At 46.9% G+C, this 26,977-nt stretch overlaps 1 protein-coding gene across 9 annotated transcripts in view; it reads left to right on the plus strand.

Moving 5' to 3' along the window:
* Positions 1-26,977, plus strand: part of LETM2 (leucine zipper and EF-hand containing transmembrane protein 2) — a 309,166-nt gene that overhangs the window by 163,762 nt on the left and 118,427 nt on the right. For all 9 annotated transcript variants that reach the window (XM_086943645.1, XM_086943644.1, XM_086943646.1 and 6 more), the window contains 2 exons: positions 20,601-20,804; positions 20,884-21,003. In XM_086943645.1, the coding sequence (XP_086799771.1) occupies positions 20,601-20,804; positions 20,884-21,003 (324 nt within the window). The remainder of the gene's footprint in view (positions 1-20,600; positions 20,805-20,883; positions 21,004-26,977) is intronic.

The following is a 26,977-nucleotide window of genomic DNA, read 5'->3' on the forward strand; positions in this document are numbered from 1 at the left end:
ATAGCGTTCGCATAAAATAGTTTTTTTGTTTTCCTGATATCTTTTTGAAGTTTTTTTAATGCATCCTTATAATTGGCTTTTTCTTCTGGCCCGTAGTTAGCTCTCCATAGTCTTTCCAGCTTTTTGCAAGCTGATTTCTCTTTACAAACTTAGGCCCAAAGTTGTTATATTCCAAGACCGCCCACAAGAACTCCCACGACACACGGTTAAAGGCCTTTTCGGCGTCCAAGAGAATCATCGACACCTGGCCTCCCGTTCCGGACATGATGTCAAATAGTGAGATAGCTCTACGAGTGTGGTCCATAGTACCCTTTCCAGGGATGAAGCCATGCTGCCAGAGGGGGAGACCAGATGTTCAACAACCCTCCTGAGCCGATTAGCCATGATCTTAGCGTATAGCTTTGAGTCTGAATTGATTAGTGCGATTGGGCGGTATGATGATGGGAGATCGGTGGGTTTGCCCTTTTTAGGAAAGATAATTATATTTGTTTCCTTCCATGATTCCGGCGGAATGCCACTCCATTGTATACCAAGAAATAAATCCAGTAGAAGAGGCACAATAAACTCCCCCAAAGTTTTATATAATTCTAGAGGAATTTTATCGGGGCCTGCACCTTTCCCTGAAGCTAGATCGGAAAAAGCAATTTGTAGTTCTGTAGTAGTGGTTTGTTACTCAAGGTATTCTCTAGTTATAACATCTATACCCAGGCTCGTACCTGTATCTGTTATAAATTCCCTTAGAAAGTTTTTAGTTTCATCAATATCGACTACGCTATCATTCTGGTGGAGTTTTTGGTAGAAATGTTGAAACACTTCGACGATATCCTCTGTTTGCGTATGTACGTAGCTGCCTGACTTAATTGATGTAATCACATTGTATGAAATTTTCTGTTGCGTACGCAGGGCAAGTGGTTTGCCAAAACTCTCCCCATTCTCATAAACATTTCTTTAGTGTACTCTATAAGTCTCTGCCGCTTTCTGGGGCAATCCATTGTTTAAGTCTGTTTTTAATAGTAGCATTCGGCACATTGTGTGTTTCCCATCCTCCACTTGAGCTATTAATGCGATATGATCTTCTACTCTGGCTAACTCAAGCATCCTTGAGTTGTTCTCACTATTGTGTTGTTTTTTGATTCTAGCGACATAGCTAATTATTTCCCCCCTAAGGGCAGCTTTAAAACAGTCCCATACCAGATCCCTAGGGGCGCTGAATCGGTTTGTGTCGAAGAATCCTTGAGCCCAGCTAGTTATGTATTTAATATAATCGCTATCAAATGTCCAATTAGAACGTTGTCTGCTAAAATTAGCTAGGTTGATTGTGAAGTTTTAGAAGTATATAGTCAATTCTGACATACTTATTATGGGGATGTGAAAAATAGGTGTATCCCGGGTCTGGGTGATTTTTAGCATCCCATACGTCCACTAGGTCATAGTTATCTCTAAGCAGGCAAATAGCATAATTGAATACTCTCAGTTTGCGGCCTGAGTATCTTTGCTGCCTTTGTTTGTTAAATGCAGACCCAAGTGAAATATTAAAATCGCCACAGAATATAAGTAATCCTGACCAGGAAGCAAGATCAAGTTCCAGATTTTCAAGAGGGGTCATCCTGGTTTGACTCTTAAACAGAGCAAAGAGTTCTACCTAGAGCCAGTTCGATGATAGCCCATCTGCCTTGAGTATCTACTGCCTTGCGTGTGGCTTGACCTATAACGTTTTTGGATAATATAGCTATGCCACGAATATTTGTCGTTTTAGTTGTACATGCCAGGAGATTATAACCCCTAATTTTTAATAAATCTCTCTTATCCCAGGGCAGGTGAGTCTCTTGAAGACATATTATATCAGCTGAGTTTTGTTTATTTATTTCACTCAGACGGGCATGTTTATTCCTAACATGAAGTCCAGCCACATTCCATGTACATATCGTTAGTCTCCCCATAAAAGTTTGTAATTTAATTCCACGAGTGCTTGTGTTCCCAACATTCTAGCTATTTTAATTTTTTTGCATTATATATTCCTTTAATGTAGTTTTTGATGAAAGTGTAGGATTGTTTAAATCGCGAATTATTTCTATTTCCACCCGGAAGTTGTTGTTTTTTTAGCTGCTTTTACCCCCTGCCCCCCATCCCCCCCTACCCCCACCCCACTCCCACCACATACCCAAAGTGAGGCAAAAGGACTCCGTAAGAGTCTGGTTGTGATGAACATGCAACACATTGTCAGAGCCCGATCTAGAAACTTTTTTCTACTTGTATACATAGAGATACCGAGCTAAACATCTCAAATCATAAAGATTATTACCTGAATAAAGTCTAATCCCCTGTGAAGTCACGAAGATATCCAAAGTAAACCATATTGTTAGGTGCTATTCATTTCACTTCTATCAAATATTCTAATACCCATCAGTGAGTGCTTATATTTGAGCGTAATTAGCTTATTTTATCTCATCCAGTTATTCTTTAGCTTTGATTTCGGAGAGAAAGAATTTCGTTTGGCCCCCATAGATCACCATAAGCCGTGCAGGATTGTTTAAACAAGCCTGTGCTTTTTTTTCTTGGAATGGCTTAATTAACTGGCGCAACCTCCACCTTCTTTCGACGGTGGAGTGTCAAAAATCGGGGCGCACAAAATAAGAAATCCCCTTACCAGTGCGCTTGGCCTCGGGCCTGGTCTTCTCAAAAATTGCCTGCCGAAGTAGAAAATTACCACAAAAAAAACAAGATAGCTTGGGGACAGGCCCCGGGTTTCATCAGTAATTTCAGAGTAAATGGCATGCGGTGGGCACGCTGGACTTCTGCATCCCAATTCCAATTCAATAGTTCTGATAAAGAGTCATGGAGGAGGTTAATCACAAATGAGCGGGTATCTTCCCCCCTCTGCTGCCTCGGGAACCCCCAAAATGCGCAGGTTATTTCTGCGCTGGCGGTTTTCGAAGTCCTCCAGTTTCCACTTCAAGTCCGCCAGCTCAGATTCGTGGAATTCAACCCGTTCCTGATTCGTAGCGAGTTCTGATTCATTAGAGAGCATCCTAGACCCCAACTAAGTCAGTCGATCCCCAAAAGAACTGCAGGTTTTCGTTAACTTTCGCACCACCACTTGTACTTTGCGTAGGGCTGCCTGTGCCTTGCGCCCGTCCTGCGATGTTTCCTCTTGGTGTGATGCAATAGCTTGAAGCACCGTATCAAGAGTTGTGGGCGGTGGGCCTACAGGTGGTGGGTGATCTGACTGTTGTGTCGATTTTGTTAAACCAGAGGGGCGAGTAAATTGGTCAGTCGGGTATAGTCCCAAGCTAGATCTTTCCCCCCGTATTGTTTCTTTTTTCGTTTCAGAGCTGCTTTGGATTTAATGGTGAAAGTTTCAGCCTTATCTCCACTAACGCTGTCGCTTTCCTCCGTTAAATATGATGTAGAGTCATCCGACAATTCTGCCTCTATCTCGGCCTCATCAGAAAAAGAAAAGAAGTCACTAGGGTCTTTCTCCGCATCTATATTCGCCTCGGTATTATTCATATCCATATCAAGTTTGTACAAATCAGGCATTTTAATGATAGTAGGGCCAGCAGTGCTTAACTCTGAATTAAGGTTTAATGGCCACAGATTGAGGTGTTTGATGACCAAAAGCCGGGTTCTGTGAATTCTGCCTCTGAGTACTATTACCCGCAAGGCTAGCCATATTGCCCTCATCTACTATGCCAGTGTCATTGCCCTCAATTATTAAACCAGTACCATTGTCAGTGAAATTTTCAGCAATCACAATGCTTACTTCCTGAGGGGTTGCTGGCGCATCATCGTGGCTTTTCGGAGCCTTAGCGGTGCTCTTTTCGCCTAACTTGTTCTTCTCCTGTCCAGGATCGTCAATCAATGTGAGCCCGCCTACGGCGGCAATCATCTCTGCAGCCCTCCGCTCGCTGGTGGTTATGGTCTGACGCTTCATTTCGCGCTCCGGAAGCAGTCCCGGGGCCCTGCGTAGCAGGTCGACAACTGATGGGATGGTCGTGTCTCTCTTTCGGGGCACAGCTCCATGCCTCGGCGACCAAGCAACGGCAGATGCCGCAGATGCCGAGGCAGCCTTCTCCGCAGCCTTTACCCCAGCCTTCTCCGGATTCACGCCACCGCTCTGGCCAGACCGTTCAGCGATCGCCCGCTGGGCCAATTTGGCAGCTCTTGCGCGTGCCGTAGCGGACGCTGAAGCCGCAGCAACTTTCGGGGCCGTATCCAGCTGCTACTGGTCTCAATGGGTTTAGCAAGGTAGGCACAAATATCAGATTTGATCTGTACACTTGAAGGTGGCCTCAGCATATATTTATTTATTTATTTTCGAGATTTGTATTGTGCGGCAAATACCCAGAGGTGTCTCGGCGCATTTAATACTTTGAGACAGAAGCTGGCTGGTGGAGTTATTGATCAAATAACCAGGTTTTCAAGGATCTGCGGAAGGCCATGAGAGTGGGACAAGTTTTAATAGCTGTGGGCAGAGAGTTCCAGAGTCTGGGGGTTGCCACCAAAAAGCGCCTGTCTACCCAGGTAGAAGTTCTGGTACAGGGGACAGGTAGTGCGAAGGTGGAAGCTGATCGAAGCTGTCTTTTGGGGGCATAGATCCTGAAAGCGTCTCTGAGGAAACAAGGCCCATTCTCATGTATGGCCTTATAGGCGATACAGAGTGCCTTGAATTTAATTCTGCTTCTGACTCGTAGCCAGTGCAGCTGTCGTATGGCCAGGTAGGTTGCATGACGTTTAGGGATACCAAGAAGGACCCTTGCTGCCGCATTTTGAACCGACTGCAGTTTGCTTAGGATTTGTTCTTGAGCGTTAAGAAAAAGGGCATTGCTATAATCCATTTTAGAGAAGACCAAGGTGGTCACCAATGTTTTCCCTGCTGAGGCCGGGAGATATGGGAGTAATTTTTTAATTTTCCTCAGCATGAAAAAAGCGGATGAGACCACCGAGTTGACCTGATGTTTAAAGGATAGCTTGTTGTCAAAAACAACACCCAGGTTTCTGACCTTGGCAACCGGGACAGGGGGAGGACCCATTTGCTTGGGCCACCAAATGGGAGACCAGTCCGGAGAAAGGTTGCCAAAGGTCATCACCTCGGTCTTATCCGAGTTAAGTTTCAAACAGTTCCCCGACATCCAGGACCAGATGGCAAGCATCCCCTCCTGGAATCTCGAGGCAACTGCTGGGCCATTCTTGTGTACAGCCAACACCAACTGCATGTCGTCTGCATAGGTGGTTAGAGACAACCTGTGCGCCTTTATGACCCTCGCCAGATCCGCTACATATATATTAAATAATGTAGGGCTTAGCAGGGAGCCTTGGGGCACACCGCAGGGTAAGGTGAAAAAGGGTGAATAGAATTCCCCCAGTCTGACCGCCTGCGTACGATTGGCCAGGAAGGGTGTGAGAAGGTTTTTAGCCAGATGGTTGACCCCCAAGGATGCGACACGGTCGATCAATATAGAGTGATCGACCGTGTCGAAGGCGGCAGACAGATCTAAAAGTATGAGGACTGCCGCCCCCCTAAGAATGTCCCAGCCAATCACTGTATATAGGGTAGTTATTTGATTAAGCCCCGGCTTCATCAATTTCTGGTAATCCTCATCCAGCATCACTTTGCTCTCTATTTTTTTTCCCTCTCTGAGTGTTTTAAATCATAAGCACCATATCATCGGTGGTTGATCGGTATTCTCAAACGAGTCGTTGGGAGCTCTGAACCTGTCTATGCACTGCGGTCACTGTCAAACCGCCATCTTGCCCCCCCCTGTATGCGAACATCTTCAGTGGCATTTGATGTGCACATAGTAATGGGTCGTTGCGTGGTATGAATTTATTATGTGGGAATGTACCCATTGTCAAAAGCCCCATATCTCCCAGTGCCATTCGCATTTTCTTTTCCTGTGTGACCGACAGTTTGGGGTGGTTTGCCAATGGGAGCGCTGGAGCATACAGGTAACTTCTGAGCTCGAGATGCTAGAGTATGCCACGCTCTAGATGTGCATTTAACCGGCTGTATCTCGTACCTGGGGAGAAAATTGAAGGGATCTGAGATGTAATTCGTTATTTGTTGCGGAAGAACACTGTCTCTCTCTACTGCAATATGTGGGATATGTGCAATAGAAACTGTAACAGTTATATAGGAGCACACTACGGGTATAGGTAAGGAACTATGAACAGTCACAATGGTGCTCAAGGGGGACAGGAGCCGGTTACCACGACTCCAAAGTAGAGCCACAAGGCGGCTGTACAGCAAATTCAATTTAATCCTCCAAGCACTCAAATTATCAAATAAAATTCCAATTTCAATAAAGTCTCTTTCTTCAAATTTCTTCTCTTTATTCCATCTTCTTCCAACATCAGCCAACAAGTGTTTCGTCCTGTCAGTCTTTGACAATAGACTTCTTCAAGGCTGTAATTAATTACATCACTTGTTTAAACTACATCTAACACCTAAAACATGATCACACATATAGCGTGATCAAAAAGTCACAGAGACTTACAGTGATAAAGTATACTGTAGAAAAAGAAGTAAGTACCAGTCACCAAGAACAAACCAGAATTGCCCAAGCGTGATCGTATATGTTTGTGCCATTCGGCAGAACCAAAGTTTTAAATCCCAAAGTAAAGTAACAAAAGTCAGTCTAAGGAGGCAAATTAAGCGTACCCCTTAAAAATTCCAGCTCCTCCTTAGTTCAGAAGTCAGTCCAAAATAAGTTCTATCTCCACTGAGTTACTAAAATATAAAAAGAGCACCCTAATATAGAACCACTCCTTCCAAATCTAGGTATATTTACAGAGAATGCACCACACTCTCACACTTAATATGTGGCTCACCTCAATTCAAACTCTATGCGTCCCGTAGCACAGGTCTAAGGTTTCTTCCATCTGTAAACTCCTGTATCGCTTCAAGTCGAGCAATTATTTTATAATTCTAAAAATAAAAAGTTATGTACGTTTAATCCTCTTGCTGCAATCGAAATAGTCTCCATATGCGTCCCGTAGCACAGGTCTAAGGTTTCTTCCATCTGTAAACTCCTGTATCGCTTCAAGTCGAGCAAATATTTTATAATTCTAAAAATAAAAAGTTATGTACGTTTAAGCCTCTTGCTGCAATTGAAATAGTCTCCATTTCAACAATTCATTAGATTACAACCACTATCTTACCTGTCAAAGTAAATACGTATATCTATCTCTCTACGGAGTGTCGTAAATCTGTATCCAGGTTCAATTGCTGCAAAAATATATAAGATTGCACTAAGTCACAGTGTTTCCGCAATTCATCATATCACAAATCCGCTTCTATCCCTGCATCGCTTACCGCGTATCTGTCATGAACCTCTCCCCATTCATTCTGCGTGCTACACAAGCGCCATCTTGTAATGGCAATATATAGCCGTAATTTGTAAGCGCCATCTTGAAATGGCCAAAGACTACGTATTCTCAATACCTTCCAGTCACTGCAATATCCCACCGCTATTTGTGCAATATGCGCCTGGGTTCCCTTCTCCTGGGCTTCGTTGCGCTTCCAGGCGGTTTAGACCTTCGGCGGCGGCAGGGACGAGCGTCATTAGCGGCTCCCCACTACCTGCTTCAGTCACGCCGCACATTCAGGCCCCAGCCGCCCCAGTGATCAAGAGGGGCGCCTGCAGTAGGCCGCAGCCGTCTTCGGTCTAGTTATTGTAGCGCGGTAGAGGTCGCTTGCGATTTATTTATAACTGGAGGTCACTCGGTACCTGAGTCGTGATCGCCGAGGACCGCACCGGACCCAGGGTCCTCTGCTGTTCTAGCGACGTGCCTTGCGTCATGCCCCTCCGATGTACTCTGGGCCGGTGCTCTATTAGCTCTGACGGGCAGTAGGCCTCCCTGTCTTCCTTGTCTCTTTCACCAGTTTAGGTCACCAAAAACACTCGGGAGCTTCCGATTTTTAATGCCACTTTCAACTGTAGTCACAAATTAATGCAGCTGGCTGATTAGTTAGCTGATCATGTCCAAGATAGGCATTATTTATAGGGCATCCCGGAGAAGTTTGCTTACAGCGCTGCCATCTCTTGGCTCGGCAAGCTCCGCCCCCCGAGGGAATACCTTTTTAATGGTAGATTGGGCCCTGTCCAAGGACGTAAGTGTATTTACGACTTTTATGAATGGCTCTCCAAATAATCCACCTTGAGCGACGACGACGGCCTCCGAATCCACTAGGTCTCCTAGTTTCGGATCTATCTTAATCAGGAGAGACCAGCGGCGCTCAGTGGAGAGGGCGCAGTTAGCGTTACCTAGAAAAATTATTACCCTCTGCGCCCAACCAGACAAAGTCTCAGGGGAGATAAGCGAGCCAGAAACCTTGGCCTCTTCGGCCATGTCTAAAATCTTGGTGGCCTGGCCGAGGGAGTCCAGGAGCTTATCCTGGCACGCCCTCCAGGATCTATCAGTGCCCTTTTTAGGGTCCCTTATAAATTTCTGCAGGAATATTGACATTCTAGGGTCAATGTCAGGAGTGAGCGCCACCTTTCCCTCCAAGGAGGGACGGAGACATTACGCCCTAAGGCAGTTATGGACCTCTTTTTCTAAAGGGCGGCGTATGTGTTCTGCGACATAGGTGGCTACCTTCTCCGATGAGAACCATTCAGATGATCGGGATGAACAATTTCATTGGGATCTAGCATGTCAGATAGTGGAGTCTAAACATCTTTGGGAGGTCGGGATGGGAACCATGGCCTAGACAGACTGGAAGAGGGGTCGGGGTCTCCTGAGGGGCTGGGCTGGGCCAGAGGTAGTGCAGGAGTCGAAGGTTTAGGTATAGATGAAGAACCCGAAGGCTGATTGTCCAAGAAAGCCTTCTTCAAACGTTCAAAGGCATCCACACCCGGTTCCCTAGGGCATTTGGCAGGTGGGGAAGGCTTTCACCTCGGACCAGCTCCTGTCAGAAGTCGCGCGCGCCGTCTGCCCGTTCCATAGAGGCTTCAGCGGCGCGACGCGACTTCAAAGACGACGCCCGCGGTGGGAGGTCGTCAAGACAATGCCAGCAGTACGCCGCGTAGAGACGGGGAAACAGTCTCCGCGGCGAGGGAGAAACAACAAAGCCAAGCGCCGGGAGGCGCTGATCAAATAACAAGCGAGGCGCGCTCTCAGGAAACAAATTTGCCCGCCCTCGCAAAGAAACCAAAGAATGGACTGCGGGTGACTCGCCTAACCAAAACCCTGTCAGACAAGGGCAGCAGTCACTGCCGACACGCGTTGCTGCGCGCACCCCTCACTACGAGCACAAGCATGTGAAACGTAAATAAAATGCAGCAAGCGCTCGCATTACTAACATAGCAAAATAAACATTAAAACAGTAAGAAACAGACAAAGCACACAGCAGAAAAACTGAAGGGCACTTATCTGGCTGCGTGGTAGCGAGAAAAGAGGAGGAAAGGACACTGGCGAGAGGCTATAGAGCTGCTGGACGACAGTGATTGGACATTGTTACTTGGTTCTGATTGGTTAATAACATTGTTTTGTTTCGACTTCTTTTTCCTTTGGATCATGGGAAATGTAGTCTTGTGTTATCCCTTCTTGCTGCTATGTACATGTAAAGTGAAGAAAGAAGGCATAATCCTCGCCTCCAGTCCTGACATAGAATCGCAATTAGGTAATCGTAAAAATTGCTAATGTTGCTTTTTGAGCAGCTTTATGACCTCACAATCAGGACCCAGAGGAGGAGGCAGACTGTTTCAACAGAGTACTTTGGTGACTTTTTGGAGTGTTTTTTGTGCGCCAAAATTATGATGAATGCTTAGGAGAATGGCAAGGAGGCTGGAAGGCGCAAAAGAAAATTAAAATTCAGTGAGCAAGAACGGGAGGTTCTCACAGAGGAAGTGGTGAAAAGCCACGATAAGCTCATTGGAAAGAGCTTATTGCAGGTACCAGAGAGCGAAAAAAGAAAAATATGGAAGGACATCCAGGCCAAAATCAGTGCAGTGGGTGTCACGCAGTGCTCGGTCGAAGAAATTTTCAAATGCTGGTATGACCTATGGACACGGGCAAAGGACATGGTTGCAAGCAGGTTTGTTGAGGCAAGGCGAATTGGAGGAGGACAATACACCCAGCCACCATCCACTCCATTTGGAGGAAACGTTAGAAACAACTTTGGAGCCAGAAGCCATTGTTGGGGTCACAAACATTGACTCCTCAGCCACACCCAGTACCGGCAAAGGTAAGATGAACAAATTGTAACATATAAAAGTTTTTTGTTCCAAGACTACAAATTAGTCAAAGACAGTGTAAAACTTTAATCCAAAAATTCCAGGCCACATTTTATTGGCAAGACATTTGGAGTCACTGAGTAACAACATGTGTGGCATCAAAGATGGTATCAAGCAGCTGAACACAGTGGAGCAAGGGCAAAAAGCCACTGAAGACAATTTCAAGGAGTTGACATCTGCCATCAAGGAACTGCGTACAGTAATGCAGCAGGAGAATGTCACACAGTGTAGGCGTCATCTCCAATTATTGGGGAGATTGGATGGGTTTACAAGATGTGTCCATCGCCTGACAAGTGCAGCTGCATTGCTATTGTGACGTGCTATCACCATGCAAGTGGCAATAGCACATTATTGTGGAGACGTTGCAAGAGGTTTGGTGCAAGTCACAAATGCAATTGAGAACATGCAGACTGCTAGGATTGCAGGAAACACTGCTTTAGGTGTAGCGGATAGTGAGGAGCTCTCCAGCCTCTGTAGTGTCACTGTCCTGTGATGGAAAATAGATGTTGCAGTTTGAGACATAGTTCAACTTCAAAGACCTCAGCAAGAGATAGCACAGAGCCCACTGAATGCCCTAGTGGAGTGTGTGAAAGGAAAAAGTGATACAGACATGCATCTGGTGTTCTTGTTGTTTTGGAACATTAAAAAACGCTTCTCATGTTTGTGGTGACACATTTGATTTTGCACAAATTGTGCATTATGGCACAACTTCTTTTTTGCTGATATATATATATATATATATATATATTGAACATAAACAAGCTTCAGTACATAGTCTGTTCATATTAGCAGATTTGGAGAGACATGTAATTCAGGATTCACATTGCAGGACATGCAACCCCTCATAAGCGCCCACTGTGCAACAATAACCTTCCCTTCACATAGTTTGCGGCATCAATTTTTCCACATCAGTACACCCAGCTCCATCCGGGATCCGGCCTTCAACTATAACCTCTATACTTGTCCCAGGCACCCCATATCTTTTCACCTTTCCGGGGGCATCCTCGGCTGTGGTATATCACCCATCCTAAACCGTAGCACCAGTCAAGGTCCTTCTTCCAGGCTCGGGCGATGTTCTTCTTGGCCACCGCCAGAGCTAACCAGGTCTTGGCCCATTGCGGCCACGTCGTTTCGCCAGTCACACCCAAAATGAGCCACCTTAGTTCAAGCTGGATGTCCTCACCAACCACGTTCATCATAACTTGAGTGATACCTTCCCAGTATGTTTGGATCCTAGGATTTTGATGACATATTTAACCTGAAATTAAGGTAATAAATATGAAAATTAACAGCAATGTCATAAAATGCACGGTCTCATCATTACTTGACAAATAATTGCATGTAATTTCAGCACTTCTTTGTCTGTATTCTGCTGCCCTTGATCCATCTTCAGGTTGACGGGTTAGACATGGCTCATTGTCATTATCAGAATCTGAATCAGACAGGTCCAGGAATATGCCTCTTGTTGCAGCTTTGTTCTGCACCATGGCACAATTAGCCACATTTTTACAGCTGGTTTAAGGACTGTACAGTAGTGCACCACCGCTCTTGTGTAGACAACTGAAGCGACTTGAGCAGGCCAAAGGTCCTTTCTATCACATTCCATGTGCTTTTATATGCTGCATTGTAACGGTGCTCGCTTGGAATGGATGGATTCAGAAATGGGGTGAGGATGAATGAGTGCACAGCATATGCACTGTATCCTACAATGGCACGAAGAAATAAGGATTCACTGTCATGTGTTACTGCTTCTTTACTAAGTGCTATAGTGTGTATAAGAGATTTACCTAGTAGATATTGTGTAGGAAAGTAGGATCTGCTTTTATGGTTACCTGGTTACCCCCACTTTTCGCTTGATGTAATGCTGTTTCTGACTAGTCAGACTGGGATCCTACTAATCAGGACTCCAATCCTGTGCTTTCTCCCCTAAATTGGTATGGTAAGTACTTGGGTACATCCCAGATTGGACACTGGTGTACACTTGTCAGTCCCTAGTATACGGTACAAAGGTATCCAGGGCATAGGTACACCAGGGGTCCCCCATGGGCTGAAACATATATAATGCCACCCATGGGAGACCACTCAAATTGTAACTAGAGGCCTGCCATTGCAGCCTGTGTAAGATGGTATTAGCACCACTTACGAAAAATATATGTTTACCTATACCTAAGGACACACTGCACTTAAAACCTATAAGTCACCCCTAAAGCATGCCTTTCAATCCTGAAGGCAGTGAGCTCAGTTCTAAATGTGAGGGTGCCCCTGCATGAGCTGGACACCCCTACAGCCTACGTAGTCCATTCTCCCGGGTCTTAAGTGGGACAGCCATATAATATATAGAGGGGCATGCGTCATTACGCGATGACCATCTCTAAACTGGCTGTAACGAACCCTGTCATGTTTGATATCAAAGATGTTGAAATCATATGCCCACACCGTAAATGGTGTGGGAGGTATGATTCCATTCACCGTAAAGCTCCTATGGGAGGCCCTCGTGCTTACAGTACCAGTCTTCCAGACCCGGACAGCAAGCTAGGGCTGCTGCTGGCCAGATACACGTTTCTGCTCACCTGCTGCTGAGCTAAGCTTGGGCAGGGGAAGGCAGAACAATAGGTATCTTGTCACAGGGAGGTGTGACCACCTCCCAGACAGGGTTTAGTGTATTCGGGCAGGGTGGGGGCGATTGCCAGCTCACATGTCTGAGTGTAGGGCGCACTTGGTGCCCTCCATGAATAGTCCAGTTAAAACCAGTTCAGGGAGCAGTAGGCCCCCGCTCTGGCATGAAACTGGACAAAGGACAGGGAGGAACCCCTGATTCGTCCCAATCCTTTCCTTAGGGTATTTAAGGGCTTACCTGTGGGTGTGTCCCTAGATTCGTTGTGGGACAAGATACATTTCAGACACCACTGCTTCTTCAACCATTGGGCACTCTGGACCTCGCTCAGGGCATCACAGCTGCAATTAGGAAGAATCCTGCTGCTCCTGATCTCGTCACCCTGCTCTTCTGCTGCAACATCCGTGCCTGTGCACCATACAGGAACCTTCCAAGGCCTGTGGGCATCCAAGACACCTGAAAGAATCTTCCTTGAAGTGAAGGAGTCACTTCCCTGCATCTACAGGCCCTGTGACTAAGCGGACCGGTCTTGTGATCCTGGGCTCCGGCGGACTCCGATAGGCTCAGCTACACAGGGGGTGGTTCTTCTCACCCCTTGAGGCCTTCCTTGCCCTCTCACCAACTTCGAGCCAGTATCCCTCGTCGAAGCTGCATGAACCGAACCCCTGTGCACTAAGTCGACTTGCAGTTGCAAAGCCTTGTTGGCTTCCTTCCACCAAGGTCTTTAGGCTCCACGTAGCCCAAACCTCAAGCATCTCCAGTGACCAATATCTTCGTCCCCACTGCATCACTTGCATCGTGGGTTTGCATCTTTGGTGAGCTGCTCGAGGTCCTCTTGCTACTCCAGTGCCTCCAGCTTGTAGGTCCTCTTGAGGGTCATCTTTGAATTCTTTGGGACCCCCTGATTTCTCGGGTCCTGCCCTGACTCCCCTGCTTGTGGTGAGTCTCCTGGTCCTTGCTGGTCCCAACATTGCACCTTCTTCAACTTCCACGTTGGTTGCAGTTGCCAAGGCTTGTCGGTGCTCCCGCCGGATACGACCTCCTCAACTCTCGACATCCGACATGGGACATCTGGTGTACGGCTCCTGGTCTTCCACAACATCGCCTGGTCCACACAGCTGCAGTTTCAAGGTCACCATCAGTTTACCTTCAACCCTCAACATCGGTGTCCATTCGTCGTCCGTGCCTCCTAGTCACTTCTGAGAGGCATAGACTCTGTCCCCTCTACTTGCAGGTTCTTCACATCTTGAATCCACCTTTGGGTTCCACCGGACACTTTCACCTTCTTCAGTAGCTGCATCATTCTGAAATCTTCCATTGAGTTCGACTGTGGTTTCCGACGCCACTTCACACCTATGCAACCGGCTTCCCTGGTGCAGGTATCCTGGTTCCTAAGGTATCCACGGGTGGGGTGGCTCTCCAACCTTCTGTCTTCCAAAGGGTTTATTAAGGGTCTGCTGGGAAGGGTCCCTCTTCTTTAAAATTGCAACTGTGACGTACCCATTGACTTGCATTAATCCCGCAGTCGTGCTCCTACTCTGCGCACGGCCTCCATGGGGCTACTAGTTACTTACCTTGGGTGGTTCCTTAGGTTCCTGGCACTCCTACGTCTTCTGGGTATAGCTTTGACTCAAGTTGTGGTTCGCATACCACTATCTTAGTATATGGTTAGTCATGACTCAAGTCGTGGTTCGCATACCACTATCTTAGTATATGGTTTGGTCTCCCCCTGGCGACCACTGTGTATTGTGTGCTACTTGCCTGTTTATATTGAAAAGTATTGTGTGCATTGTGTGCATCTCCGGCTAGGAGATACCTGAATGTGTTAGTGAGTATACTATAATAAATACCTATTTTTAGGTCTTGCCTAGCATTGCTGCGCACATGCGTAGCTTGCTCGGTGAGATTTATTGCAGAAGAGTACTTTTACAAAAGGGCTTTAAGCCCCACCCATCATTCCCATTGGCTTGCTTCACCGTTTATGTGAAACGGTGGCCTGCCATTGGAAATTAGGTGTTTGGGTTGCCTACCTTTGGCTTTTTGTGCCGGCCCACCTGGACTGGCTCGCCTGCATTACGGCTGTCGTAACAAAGTTTCTTATCAGAAGCTTTGTCACGCTGCCTTGCACGCGCCAGTCCGGCTCTCTGATTGGGCATCTATTACAATCACGCTGCCTCCACGTTACTGTCCCTCCTCCCCACTGGAGCAGCAGTGAGGCAGTGCCATGCGAGGGGGACTCCCGGGGGACACGGGGCCGTGCGTGTGCCCTCCTGTCTTGAAGTTCCTTCTGACAGTCGCCGTCAAATAGAAGATTTACAAATATATTAAACCCGCAGAGGAAGCACTGTGGTTTAAAGCTATTCTACGACGTACTGTCTCTATAGTAACCAGAGTGCTCATCTTATTTGTTTAGAGGAAATGAAGTACAGGAGTGTGCAGCAGAATGATTCTCTTTTAACACCTCTGAGGCGAAGGTTGTCCATAGAGTTTTCTTTTAATATCCGAAAGTTAGAATAAACAATTGCACAGCCGTCAGCTCTTTCGTTTAATATCCACGTGTCCCACGGGCTGAAGTAATTTTGGCAGCGTGGTGCCTCTGATATTTATATTTCGGGGGCGCGCACTCCGAGTACAGACAGTTAGGAGCGCGAGAAACCAGGACTGCGCAACACACTTATTTGTATTGCGACTGGCATGTGAATTTGAGGATTCTAAGTACTATATAAACTGTGACAAATGCAGTTACCACTCATAATGGATTATCCTCTACCAAAACTCGACAGGCTTGATTAAAAATTTCCTTTCATATGCCACATTCTTTCAGCAGTGTCCTTCCATTATCTTTGTAGGAGACGTCAGAAGTAGAAAGGGGCCGGAAAGACAGAGAACGAGTAGAGGCAGTAGCGTAGCGGGTGAAAAATGATGGACTGGAATGCAACCCTGAACGCCCTAGAGCATAGGTTTTCAAACTGTGGGGCGCGCCCCCCTGGAGGGGAGCAGCATCCCTCCAGGGGGGGCGCGCGCTTCACCTTTTATTGTTGCTTTCAGGCGTTGTGTATCTCAGCCCAGCTGCTGCAGCCCTAGCTGCTGGGGGCTGGGCTGAGAGTGTCTGGAGTCACAGGTCTTTAGAGGCCAGAGGCACAATGATTTCAGAGGTTGTGGGGAGTGGGAGGGGGGCTACTTCTTCCAGTAATAGAAAGAGTGGAGATTCAGGGGCTCTAAGAATGGGTCAAAAACAAAGCCTCATTAACGCGTAAATGGTCTTTGAAAGACCTGTAAAGTGCTTGTCAGTATACAAAGTGGAAAAAATATGCTCACATTCTTTGGCTATCTGATCATCAGAATACACTCGGCCCCCAGCAAACCCACAATCTCGGAAACCCGTTGCTGATTGTCTGGGCTTGGAGCCACTGTGCAAGGAGCCAGCCTGATTTATTTCCCCAGCATAACATTTCTGTCCAGTGTGTAGAAGTGCATATTCTGCTGCATCCATATCATATGCTCTATGTAATTTACGAGATGCAGTACGTTGGAGCCTTGCTTTGTGAGAGCCAGTGCATAAATTAACTCCTTCCAGTTCCCTAATTTCCCTTTTCAATTGCTCGTATTTGTCTCACGTGTCTTTATTAAGCCCAGACGACATGCCACTAACCAATGTCGGAATAAGCTTAATCCCCCATTGAAATCAAAACTTGTAACTGGAAAGCTAAAAAATAATAGCCACTAAACGACAGGTATGAGGTAGTTCAAAATAATGGGGCCAATAAACTTGCTAGGGTGTACACAATGCTCAGTGTCCTAAGGGAAGCCAAGGAGTCCTGATAGCAACAGAACAGGTATGTGCATAAGTATAAAATGGAAAAAAAGGGGGAAGAAAAAACAAGAAGAAGCTGCCCAGTTCTCTGTAGCTCTGAAAGCCTATTCTTGCCCAATGTTTTGCGGTACAGTCCAGGGTAATAATGAGAGAAGGCTGTAAGTCCCAGGAGGCTTGCTGCACTGCCTCTGCTAGAGTGCACACAACACCAGCTCCTCCTATCTAATATGCGCCTCCAAAGGAATGTGGCCTGATGCCTGGGCCCAAAAAAAGTCTGTATCTGGGATTGTAAAAAACAGTCCAGATGAGGCTGTTATTGCCTATGCCCTGGCAAGAGCCAATCACCCAGTGGCCATGCAACATTTGGTGGAGGTTTTCCATTCTGCAAGAAAGCTGATTGGTCACGAATACTGATGAAGCCTAACCAGCCTTACAAGTACAATATTCTGGATTCCCTTTAGAGCAAGGGCTGAGCTGTGTGCCAGTAAAATTAGGAGGGACTACATTCCAGGACACAGCATGCTGCAAATGCTGCATGCATATGGACTAGGCCTGAGTCAGGGCCATGAATTCTTGTTCACTACTTCTGGCAGTACTGCTGGATGGTTTTACAAGGAGAAAGGCATTGCCTGCTATGAAACTGAACAGTGTACGCACCCCACAGAAGAGTGCGTAATGTAAAATATGCTCCTGTAAAGCGCTCCAATACCTTTGGGTCATGTTCGCGCTATATAAAACTGAAAAAAATAATTACAACATTTTGTGAGCACTCCCGTTTTCAGGCACTGCTCAAGACTGGAAGTGGACCACAACCTAAGGATGGCAGAAGCAAGAATCCATCCACACATTGTCTCTGTGGAGAAAAAAACATGCACTCCCACACCTGTGTTTTGGGAGTGTTTTTGCTAATCTATCCTAAATGTTGTGTTTTCTGTGAAAAATAAAGCACCAATTACATTTTTTGTGCTAATTGTTTTCTTTTCATTTGAACTTTAGAATAAGCACATGCACTACAAAAACTTCAGTTTACTAAACACTCTTACTTTATTTAATACATTATTTGCCCTATACAACATGGGCTCTGCAGGAGAAAATGGCCATCAATGGTGCAGAGTACCAGTTTCCAGAACTTTTTTTATCAGGTGGTGGTGGGGGGGGGGGGGGCTCAAGGTGTAAAAAGCTCACTACACTGTAAAGTCCTACTTTTGTTTATCTTGTACTGTGCTACGATCGCAAGTCGTCACCCATTTCAAATGGGGATTTTTGATAGGAGACCTCCAGAGCTCAGTTTTATCCTTCCACTGCTGATATCCTAGAACTATTTTTGGGGGTTAATTTCTCATTGATCACTCAATGGGAGTGCGTGTCCTGCTCCTGCCCTCCGGCTCCTTTGCATCTAGAGCACATTTGTACTCTTTCCTTGCTCCCCCAATCTCTCCCACCTCTCTCCCTCACTCCGAGTACAGTGCTATCTCTGCTCTTTCACTATCCCCTATAAGCTCAACGCAGTGTGAGGAAGACCTTGAGCACCCCGCATATCTCTCCGTGGATGAGGATAATGCTCGTGACTCTTCTGCGGTATACTAAGCGGCGGACTCGGTGATGCCATGGACGTTGACCTGCAACAGCAATGGCTTCTACGGCAACAAGCATTGAAAATGCAATAGGTCTCGCCTTTAATTAAGTCAAAGCCATTTGCTTTGCTGTACAATACCATTAGCAAAGGAAATTGCTATAACTTAATAAAAGGCGAGACCTATTGCATTTTCAATGCTTGTTATCAATATACTGTGTGGTTCTTTTTCACTTAATCTATACCTATAAGATTACATTCTGGTAAAACAAGCTGCTTTACACTCCTTCTGGACTAAGCCTGAAGGCTGCTTTCCACAGCTACCACTTAGAAAGCTTTCTAAGGTTGTCTAAGACCACTAACATCACAATAAGGGTTGTCTGGATTGATGCAAGGTGTCCACTTACATAGGCGTACACCATATACCAAGCCAGCTTCTCACATTATCCCTCTCCAAATTCACCACCAATTTGCATTGTGTATATTCTACTATGGCGGAAAATGAAGGAATCGTGAGTACTACCAGGGAATCTAGCCACTATATCAGTTATGATATTTGAGGCATTATATATCACTTGTATGTTTAATGTATGGCTACATTTCCAATTTCTGAAGATATACTCATTTACAGAGGAAGGACATATTGCAACATGTGTCACATCAATGCAGCAAATGATGTGTGGGAATTGTGCTATCTGGTAAAATTTCCATTTAGTGAGCTGCAAGTCCTGTGGTGTGTTAGGGAATCTGATGTAGTGAATGATATTCTGGAGTATTGCATTCAGAAAGGCATTTAAAAAGAGTTACAGCACACTTTAGGACACCACTCCTGCTGCAGCTATTACACATTGGTAGCTTCCTGAGGCTAAGAGGTGCAGGGAACATAACACCTGTACATGGGTGGGAATAGCATTGGTCCTGTGACTGTGACGCAGCAGTTGTGGGTGCAGATCACCTATTAAGCCTGAAATCATGGCAGAATTTAATCTACATTTCTTATAGATTTCCTCCTCAGTCTGGTCAAACTATGTTATGTGCACTCTGAAAATATACTATTGTCTCCTCCACCGCAAACCTTTCAGGATCCTCATCCTCCTTGCCAGGACATAGAGAGCAACTATTGTGGGAAATGCTGATGCACTCTGGGCCGGTTTATATAGGTTGCACCTGGTAACCACCTAATTTGAGTTGGTGGTAAATTGCACTTGCAAAATCCCCATTTTGTAACCATTCGCAATTTGCGAATGGTTCGTTAATTGAATTTGCGATTACCTAATTGCGACTTGTAATTTACGAGTCGCAATTTGGTATCACAATTTTTGGGAATCGCTAATTTTACGATTCCCTCGTTTTGGGCTGCAAATGCTTTTCATACATTTTGAAAGGCTATTTTGCATTTGTGACAGGTCAAATCTAGTAAATCAAACAGTTTGCGAATGCAAAATCATTTGATCATATGGCCCTACATGCCTTATTAATATTTATTAGGCATGACTCAGTTGGGACTCCTATGATTATCTGCGAATGCAGGGATGGAGGCCTTTAAGAGAAGGCAGACATCAATTTCTGCATTCACATTGCCTTTTTTGAAACATTTTTTTCAAAGCAACCAAATGCAGTTCTACATTAAATAAGGAAAGAAAACGGAAGGCGCATGAAGTTGTCTCTTAGTGCATTGTCTGCTTCACCTGAGGTTACCCATGTCCTTTGAGGCAGTTGCACCTTTGGAAATCAGTTATCACCCAATCTTAATGTCAGTAACACGTCAGTGGTTTGCAACCACAGTGGTGATCACAAATCATTTATAAATACTTTTCTGAATCACAGAGTAGGAAACACTTTTTTCACACCTCTCCCATTTGTGATCCGACTCATAGAATGGCTTTGCAGTTTGTTAAAAGTTATTTTGTGGTGGCAAACTCTATGATTTCGCAAATTGGAAGCTCTACAACTGCAGAATACTTTAGTACATAAAGTTCTTTTAGTAATACCCACCCTTCCTTATCGGCTCAGCTTTGTTTTCCAAATACTTGCCTAAATGTATCTGTGAATTTGAGTCTTAGTCAAATGTAGTATATGCAGGATAAAGGGCTTGACCTACAGAGAAGGATGAACATACACAGTTGCCTGGCTTTGTATTAAAAAACAATGTTCATAGGGGAACAGTTTGCAGTTCTTTCCTCTCAGAAATATGGTTCAAACCAGTTAGTTGTCTGGAACTAGATAACATTCTATATAAGCCAGTGTAATCCCGTAGTTGACTTGGACTCCTTCTTACCATTTTGCAACGTATATGTTTGGCAACACAGTTCCTTCATGTGAGATAAGTTGTTGTTGAAGGTATCTTACTCTTATTTGCAGGTCCGCCACACAGGTGAGCAGCCCAGCACGAAGGAGATTGTAAGGTTTTCTAAACTGTTTGAGGATGAGCTGACACTGGAACACCTTGAGAGATCACAGCTGGTAGCTCTGTGCAAACTGCTAGAACTGCAGCCGATTGGCACCAACAACCTACTTCGTTTCCAGCTAATGATGAATCTTCGGTCTATTAAAGCGGATGACGAGGTAAAGACCTGTTCTGTTTCTATAGTAGAATAATAATTCTCCAGGTTAGGAGTATGAGTATGCCTTGTCTTTCTTTCAGATGATTGCCAAAGAAGGAGTGGATTCCTTAAGCGTTTCCGAGTTGCAAGCTGTTAGCAGAGCTAGAGGGATGAGATCTTTAGGCCTGACCGAAGAACAGCTGAGAGAGCAAATTAAGCAGGTGAAAATCTTTTTTTCTGTCACTTCTTACCAGTTACTTTTGTGCCATACTCCTTCATTTAGGGCTGTTTTGTCAGATTTTGTTTACGTACTTCTCCATTTACCATTCCATGGAGGGGTTGGATGCAGGACCTGGCCACAGGCCAAGCCTCAGAGCCAACTCCACACCATTCATGGCTGAAGGCCGTGCATGGCGTGGGTTTGGCTGCCCATGAGAGTTTGATTGCAGTGCCTGTGGCCAACCCCAGGCTGAGCACGACTGAAAACCAGACGCAGTGTGGAGTTGACCTGCCTGTGGGGGGCTGAGGCCGTGGGCAGGGGGGTGGGAGTTGGACAAAGGGCTTGGCTATAGGACGTGCACAGGGTGGGGTTGTTACATATGGCAATTAAATATTTATGTTAAAAACCCTAGAAATTCACTGCAAAAACCAAAAGTTAAAGTGACATTATAGATAGGTATGGTAATAATTTCTTACTCTGTATTAAAAAAAATAAGCCTTACTAATTCACTGAAAAAAACAAAGGTTAAAATGACGTTATAATTCAGTGAAGATGTCAGTTAAAACAAACTATTTTAAACAAACAAAACCATTGATATTCATCATAGTTATCTCAAGGAACTATAATCGTGCCCTAAAGTAACTATAACTCGCTCCCTCGCCATGCACTGCTAATTACCCCGCATATTACATTACTCATGACATGATCTTTGGTATAAATTTTTTTTTTTAATATCTTTATTAGCATTTTCAGTGCAAAACAATAGAACAGGCATGTCATTATTCCTCCCCAGTTCCAAACCCAGAACCCCCCCCACGGCCCCCCAGCACCCCACATCTCTGCTCACAAATGTAGAACACAGTCCAGACTGTTTCCACAGTAGCCCCGTGGGCCAAAAATGTAATATGACTACTTTCGAACCAAGACACTCGTGTCCCCCAGATCCTTATCACAGCAGCATTCTCAGAGACCGCCATCCAGCCCATGGTATTGGCGCCATTTCCCCCATACTCTCCCAAATTTTATGGGGCAACCCCGTGCTTTATAGGTGACCCTCTCTGCAGCCATATACATGTCCAGGCCATCTCGCCAATCCTCTAGCCGTGGGCAGTCTGGGGCTCCCCACTTCCTGGCAACATCCCTCTTGGCCACCACTAAGGCCAGCACTAGGAAAATCAATCATGGGCGGCTCACATCGACATCGTTTGTCATTCCTAATAGGACCAACTTAGGGTCGGGTTGAATGTCGGTCTCCCGTACCGCTCCCAATTCACGGAGCACTTTACCCCAGAAAACCTGGATGTGCGGGCATGACCAGATAGTGTGGAAGAAGCCTCCCCTCTCAAATCCACATCGCAAACAACAGGGGTCAGGCACCCTCCCAATTTTGTGCAGTCTCACCCTGTCAAAATATGTCCTGTGGAGCACCTTGAATTGTATCAATCGTAGGCGAGCTTTAATCACTACTTCACGTGGATGCATTAATACTGTTCCCCAATCCACCTCATCCATGTCCCCCACGTCTCTCTCCCAAACCTCCCACAATTTCACTAGCCCATCAGGCATATTATTCATTAACGTCTTGTATGTGAGGGAGACCGCCTTATGCGGGATCTGTTCCTGTAGGAGGCAACCCTCCAGCGGGGCATATTCCGGGAGCTGGCCCTCCAACACCTCCTCTGCCCTCCAGGCATGTCTCAGTTGTGCATATCTAAAAGCCTGTGTGGGACCCAGACCATACTCCCTCGTTCAGCTCCGCAAACAATTGTAGCTTTCCACTCTTCATTACATCTCCCAGGGTAGTGATACCTATTGCATCCCAGGCCCGAAGCCCTTCAACTTAGACAGTTCCTTGAGCCAGACACACTTCCACAGGGGAGTCTGTCGAGTGGACTTACTCTGCCATCCCATGGCCCTTGTTGCCTTAGTCCATGCCCCCAGAGTTACCCGCGTAGCCGGAAGCAGGCTGTCCCTGCCTCTGCCCCCATATAAGTAGTGCATAAATGTACGTGTGCTCATCGAATGACGTTTCAGGGCATAGGTGGGGTGATGTGCAGGTGTATGTATCCATTCGTTTATTGGGGTCAAATGTTCTGCCCAGTAGTAGGCTTCTAGGTTAGGCAGAGAGATACCTCCCTTGTATTGATGCCTCTGCAAGGTAGCCAGTGCCACTCGGGGCTGCTTCCCCAGCCACAGAAAGGCGCGCACTTCTGCGTGTACATCCTGGAAAACCTGTCTCCGTAGGAGGAAATATTCGTTCTGGAGGGCATATAAAAATTTGGGCAAAGTAATCATTTTGAACAGAGCCGCTCGGCCCAGAAGTGTCAGTGGGAGCAGCCTCCATCTTGCAGCGTCGGCCGAAAAGCTGGTCAACACTCTCTTGACATTCTTAATATAGGAAAGGGCACCGTCAGTGGTCACAAATATGCCTAAGTATTGAAATCCCTCCCTGGTAGTCTGGAGCTTCGCCGGAAGGTCAGGCCAGCCCCCTCTGTCTCTGGGGTCATAGAGGACCGATTTGTGCCAGTTTATTTGATACCCCGCCCGGGCTCCATAGCTAGCCAGCTCTGCGAACAGCGCTGGGATCGTAGTCTCCGGGCGTGTAATGTAAAGAAGGTCATCATCTGCATACAGGGATATTTTCCCATATGTGGCGCTCCCCCTATCAGGGTTGAAACCCGTTATCCCCTCGTTTTGACGAATTGCACAAGCGAGTACTTCTATGGACAGGGCAAACAGTAGAGCAGATAAAGGGCATCCCTGCCTAGTGCCTCGTCTAACCGGAAAGTCCGTAGACAATACTCCATTTACCCTGACTCGTGCTCTGGGGTCCGTGTATAGCAGTTTCACCCATTTCCTGAACTTTAGGCCAAACCCTAACCTAATTAAAACCCCCTCCAGGAAGGGCCAGTGTACAGCGTCGAACGCCTTTTCGGCGTCAAGGGACAGTAAAAGGTGGGGTTCCTCTCAATCACAACCTCCATTAGCCAATTGTGCGTCCGTCTGAGGTTATAACGAGTCGCCCTATCTGGGAGGAAGCCGGTCTGGTCCAACTGAACCAGCCCGTAGATAACCCCTCGAAGGTGGAGAGCCAAGAGCATCGCAAGAAGCTTGACCTCCACGTTCAGTAGGGAGATGGGCCTATAGGACGCGCAGTCCTCTGGAGGCCTGCCTTCTTTATAGATAGGGACAATCGTGGCTTGGCGAAGCTCCAATGGTAGTTTACCCTCCTCTACAGCGTCTTCGAACAGGCCCAGCAGGTGACGGGCCAGCAGGTCCGCCGTCTTCTTGAAGAATTCCACCGGGAACCCGTTGGGTCCCGGAGATTTCCCCACCGTAGCCTTGCCAGCGCCTCTTTGACCTCCTCTACTGTAAAGTCCGCCTCAGCAAGTTCCGGGAGGTCTATAGGGGACATGTACTGCAGCGCATCCTCCACCGACCCCAGTGCTCTGGCCTCATAGAAGGCGCCATAGTAATCCGCAAATGCCGCAGCTATCCAGTCGTCCGCCTGCACCCAGTTGCCCAGGCCATCCTGCACTCTCTCTACCCATCGTGCATCCCGTTCCTTTCTGCTAAGCCACGCTAACAGCCTGCCATACTTATCCCCGACATCATACAAGCGATGCAACGTCGCCAGGGCCTGTGCTTTCGCCTCACCCGTCACCAGGTGCCTATATTGGCGTTGCGTGTCTAACAGTTGTCGAAGGGTACCTGAGTCACCCCCGTTGCGGTATTGGCCGTCCAGCGTCCGGATACGCCCCTCAAGCGCAGTCACCTCCTCCTCAGCCTTCCTCCTTTCACCTGCCACCCTGTTCTGAGCCCTGTCCCGCAGAACCGTCTTGAGCGCTTCCCAAAGCGTCACCCTGGACTCCACCGAGCCCTCGTTTTCAGCTATGTACACCTTGACGTCAGCCCGAAGGCCACGGACGATGTCCATATTTTGGAGGTCCCAAGCCGCCAGCCTCCATGTCTGCGACTGCGGCTTCCCTCGGCCTTCCCCTTTATCGGCTAAGAGAGGGGAGTGGTCCGATATGCCCTTCGCTTGGTAGTTATGTCGATTTTGTCTGCGACTTGCAGCATCTCCCTAGCCATAAAGATATAATCCAACCTGGAGTAGACCCTGTGTGCCCCAGAGAAGAAGGAGACCTCTGCCGCCTCAGGGTGTTGCCACCTCACATCCACGAGGCCCAGTGTTGCCATCATACTCGCTAGCATTGTAGTAGTCGTTGGTCTGATCCCCCCTCCCGTCCTGTCTTTAACAGGGTCCATAATATGTTAGCAACAAGGACCCCCTGATGTGGATTGATATCCTGGGACAGGGTAAACAATATATGTGAAATAACACTCCCAGGCATACACTTAAAGAATTTACACAATAGATTAAACAAACAAACTAGTTCAGTATTAGAGAAAATAAATTTTTTAATTTGATTTAAAAGGAGAGATATTAAAAATCAGTGCATTGATCAAAATTGATAAAATGAGAATATAATAATACAGGTGTATTCAAAAACAAGTTTAAAAGAGAGGTTAGATGGCATCCGGTCAACAGGGTCCATAACATCATTAAAGTCCCCCCCCACGACTTGGATTGTGTCAGACGTTGCGAACAGGATATCCGCCACAGCTTTCAACGTACCTGCTTGCAATTTGGGTGGGGCATAGACCGAGAGGAGCGTGTAGTCTCTCCTCCTCCAGCGCCCCCTCACCCCCACGTATGTCCCCTGTGGGTCCACCCATATCTGTGTAATGTGGAATGGAGGCTGCTTCCGGAAGAGGACTGCCAGCCCCCTAGAGCCCGAGGTGAAACCTGCGTGTGTCAGCGTCTGGTATTGTCCTCTAGCTAGGAAATTACAGTGAGTGCCCTGGAGGTGAGTTTCCTGCAATAAAATCGCATCTGCCTTCAGTCTCTTAACGTAGTTATTTACTAATCCCCTTATTATCCTGCTGCCTAGGCCATTAACGTTCCACGTTAACATTTTCAGCCTTCCGGGAGTTGTGTCTTCCCTTAGCGGAACAACCATCAGCCCATCCCGTCAAACTGTATGCGGTGTCCCAAAGGAGCCATGATACGAGCCCATAGAGTCAGTACCTCCGGAGTGATATGACATGCAAAAAACAGTTCCCCCCTCAAACTCCCCTCCCTCCCAGAGAGACTACAAATCAGACCCTCTCCCCACCTAACTCCCCAAAACTGAAAACAACTCCTCTCCTTCCCCACTCCCCCCACCCCACCATCTCCCCCCGTCTGTCCCATTCCGGCCTAGCAGCACAAAAGGTCTTGCCAGGAGAAAAGGGTCTGTCGCCCACCCCAGAACCCCCCCCCTTTAGAACTCCAACCTCAAAGAAAACTTGGAGCCCCGAATCCCCTTCTCAATTAGTCACTAACACCAATAGACAATGTTCTGTCCAAAACAAAGCATCAAAGAGATAAGAAAAAGGGGAAAAGAAATACAAAAGGGGGTATGCCAACTTGCGTGTAGTCCGGTCTCAAGCCTGCATCAACATTGTCCCAGAAGGTCCCACTTCACGAATTTGAGTCTTGAAGATCACCCGGGGATGCCGTGGCCCCTCCGCCCGCCTCCTTCTCCAGCTCGTTGATTGCCACCGCAAGGGGATGCAGCGACGGAGTCCGTGACTCCTTGTCGGCCAAGGAGTGTCCACCTGTGCTCTCCTCCCCCTCAGACCTTACATTCCGCTCCAGACAGCTGTATCTGGAGCCGTTGTGTTCACTCCGTATCGGCGAAGACGAGTTCCTCCGGGCCTGTTGATTTGAGTTAGGTGCCGGATAAGGAGTCGACTGCTGCCTTCTGGCGCCACGGGATCCCCTGGACCTTTGTGATCTCTGCTGCCTCCACTGTTCCCCCTCTGCGGGCCTACTCAGTCCGGCCTCTCCCCCGACCTCCAGGTCTCGTCGCCGTGGGCGCTCTTCCAGCCACTTCCAGGCATCGTCCGGATGAGTAAAGAAGTGTGAC

Source organism: Lissotriton vulgaris, chromosome 11 (assembly GCF_964263255.1).
Source record: "Lissotriton vulgaris chromosome 11, aLisVul1.2, whole genome shotgun sequence".
Lineage (NCBI taxonomy): Eukaryota > Metazoa > Chordata > Amphibia > Caudata > Salamandridae > Lissotriton > Lissotriton vulgaris.